We start from the raw sequence: 3,345 nt of genomic DNA, 5'->3' as shown, positions 1-3,345 counted from the left end.
ACCAGGTCAGATCAAGACAGGGTCTGTGGGGTTGGGAGAGTCAGTCACCTTTATAAGGTGTAAGATTTCTCCACAGGACAGTGCCTCTGAACGCTCAGGCCAGTGACGGAAAAGTTTGCCTTTTAGAGTTACTGGTCTGCTGTGAAAAGCTCTCATTTTCCCCATAGACCAGTCTTCGTTGGGACAAAATATTGCTAGAGTTATGTATTGCTAGAGTTATGAGCATTACAACAGCTCTCCCTTAAAATTACTCAGTTATTTCTTAGTTGGGCTTGCTTAGATTTATAAATACACTTACTCTCAATTATATGTAATGTTTACAATTATTATTTATTTTTAAACTGCTCAAAATTCACATTTATTTGGTTATTAACATCTTCTTTTTCAAAAATGTTGCAATATGTATGTGGTTTTCTGTAGTCTCAGATTCAGCGACTTGAAGCGGCGTCTTCTTGAGGCTGTTTGTGGCCTGTAAGTTAGCTTTCTCCCCATGGGCCCAGTTCACCAGTGCTTGCACAGTGCTGAGGTGGCCAGCCTTACAAGCGCAATGCAGTGGCGTGTCCCTGTTGTTGTCCAGGGCATTCACGGCTGCCCCGCTGCCTAGAAGAAGGTGAGTCAGGTCGCTGTGCCCATACTCCGCGGCAAGGTGCAGCGGCGTTTTCCTCCAAACATTTTTCTCTTCTACATTCCTGTTCTTCCCAGCCTGAAGAAGGGCCTGCACTATGTCGGTGCTTCCATTGATTGCTGCATAGTGCAGTGGGGTGCAACCATCCATGTCCTTCACGGAAACCCTCACTTGCTGACTCAGCATCGCTTGAACAGCTTCCAGGTGACCTCCCACAGCAGCGAGATGCAGCGGGGTCTTCTTCTCCTTATCTGCAGCGTTAGGGTCAGCTCTGGCACTAAGTAGCAACTCCACCATGGCTGGATCCCCTACCTTAGCTGCAAAGTGCAACGGGGTCTGGGAATGCTTATCCTTGGCGTTCACCCTGGCCTTGTGATGGATCAGACGCCGGGCTGCATCAACACTGCCCCTCTGGCTGGCAACGTGCAAAGGGGTGAATACGTCCTTGGTGACACAGTCAATCTTAGATCCAGCCGAGACTAAAATATCAACCAGTTCTGCTTTGTTATGAAAAGCTGCAACGTGAAGAGGGGTTTGATCGCCTGGGCCACCAATGTTGGCATCTATCTTTTTCTGGAGGAGCATTTTGACCAGAAAAAGATCTCCTGCTTGAACTGCTAGGTGGAGAGCGGTATTAGAGTTTGGTGTTCTCGCAGCCACGTCACATCCTTTTTCAATGAGAACTCTTGCTGATTCCGTCTTCCCAAGCTCCGCAGCCAACAGCAGTGGTGTATATTGAATGTCATTTTTTGCATCTACATTGGTGCCCTTGTCAGCCAAAGCGGCCACTATTCCATGCAGGTTCATCTGAACGGCTTTGAAAAGAGCGGACACCAGGGTGTCTGGTGACAGACCTCTGCTATACTGCAAGAGTAACGCAAAGATTGACTGATTATTGCTGTTAAAGACAAGATCTATAAGGTCTGGATCGATGCTTGCTCCAGCCTCCAGCAGAACCTTTACCGTCTTTTCGAAGCCCTGTGAAACGGCGTAAGCGAGAGCAGTCTTTTTTTTGTCATCTTTTTCATCGACTGGGGCACCATTTTGTAGGAGAAGGCTTACCAGACGGCTTTCGTCCTTGAGAGCTGCCATGTGGAGAAAATGGTGGCCGTTCTGGTATTGCCTTCCCTCCTCTTGAAGCATTATCTTCATGATGTCCATGTGCTGGTTTTGAGCTGCCAGGTGAAGTGGCGTTTGGCCCTCTTTGTCCAAAGCATACAGGTTGGCTCCGGCCTGCAACAGAGCACGGACTGCATCCGCGTGGCCCATTTCTGCCGCCCTGTGCAGTGGCGTCCTTCCATTTTTGTCCTTGGCATCTATTTTAGCCCCTTTCTTGATTAGCAGCTCAATGGCTGCCACGTTGCCATTGGCAGCGGCAATATGCAAAAGAGTTTCATGGAGAGCATTGACTGCATTCACGTCACATCCCTCTAGCAAGGCTTCCAAGTCGGAGATGTCACCCTTAGCAATCGCCTCAAAGAGACTGTTGATGTCAGGCCGAGTTGCCTTCGGTGCTGCTGGTACAGGTCTGGGCTGTTCTACTTCCTTCTTTTCCACAGTTACTTTCTCTTTATGCGGTCGAGTCACTTCCGGTGCGACTTTGACCGATTCGTTTTTGGTCTGGCTTTGCTTCATTGGAGGCGGTGGAGTTTCTTTGTCCTTCTCAAGCAGATACCCCACCAGTTGTCTTTTGCTGTCACCTATATTTGCGTTGACGTTGTGGACGTAAGCTCGCACTGCGTGGTACACACTGGGCTCCACCTGCTTCAGACAGGGATAGAAAAAGAGCCGACACGCCCTCTCACCTTGGGTGACCAGGATGTCGAGCAGTCTCGCGTTCTTCTCCGTGCGAGTCCTGTACGTGGACAGCACTTTTTTCTTATCCGGGGACAAAATGCCGTTGTCAATGAGCCAGTTGAGCAGGTGGTCGGTGTTATTAATTTCCTCAACCAGGTCCTGCTTCCTCGTCTTTAGGACCTCAATGGCGTAGGGATTAGTGAACACACTTGTCGAATACATCCTGGCGCCTGTGCACTCCTCTGCAGCTGAATCAAAACAGCCTTAAAAAGTCACCTCAGGCGACACAGCGCAAAAATATTTCCACAAATCCGAAATGCGCCGTTGCATGAGTTGTGGGTGATCTGAAAAGCATTCCTCGGGCCCCCATTCACAAATCGCCAACTTGATTAAGATTCGTCCTACCCTCCGTCGTGTTCCATGGTAACAAAACATTCCATCGCCGGAGGTGAAATCCTGGGGAACCCCAGCCAATGCTCAACTCCTGTGAAAAGCCAGCACGGGTTGCAGCTGTGACGCCCAAGGACAGGTCCCGCAGTTTGCAGGGACGTCCCAAGCCAGCCACTTTCCTCTGGTGCCACCGGGGCGAGTTTGCCTCTACCAGGAAGTTCTGTGAACACTTTATCACAGTGACAACAGGTAATTGCTGGCAACCCGGCTACAGTTGCTATGAACAAACGGTGTGGTGTACAGGTAATCTACAGTATGCGGAGCTGAGATTAGATTGTACACTCAGGTCGCTCGTAGAAAGCTGCATACTTAAAGGTCCTTTATTCAGGAGTCAGCCCAGAAGGTGACATTCTTTGATGTAGTTCGCGCTCTGTTTGGACTGATTGCATCAGGATGGATTTAGTGCCAAGGAAAGAAAGGCCCGTGCCGGGGACCCACCCTGCTCGGGACCATGGTGCCTTTGGAATGCTTGT

At 49.6% G+C, this 3,345-nt stretch overlaps 1 protein-coding gene across 1 annotated transcript; it reads right to left on the bottom strand.

Moving 5' to 3' along the window:
• Positions 1 to 311: 311 nt before the first annotated feature.
• LOC146834891 (CARD- and ANK-domain containing inflammasome adapter protein-like) lies at positions 312 to 3,018 on the bottom strand. Its single transcript, XM_085602492.1, has one exon. The coding sequence runs from the start codon at positions 2,642 to 2,644 to the stop codon at positions 359 to 361; it is 2,286 nt and encodes a 761-aa protein (XP_085458618.1). The 5' UTR covers positions 2,645 to 3,018; the 3' UTR covers positions 312 to 358.
• Positions 3,019 to 3,345: the final 327 nt, after the last annotated feature.

This window comes from Triturus cristatus, chromosome 4_2 (genome assembly GCF_964204655.1).
Source record: "Triturus cristatus chromosome 4_2, aTriCri1.1, whole genome shotgun sequence".
Classification (NCBI taxonomy): Eukaryota; Metazoa; Chordata; class Amphibia; order Caudata; family Salamandridae; genus Triturus; species Triturus cristatus.
This window is presented reverse-complemented; position numbering and strand designations above follow the sequence as displayed.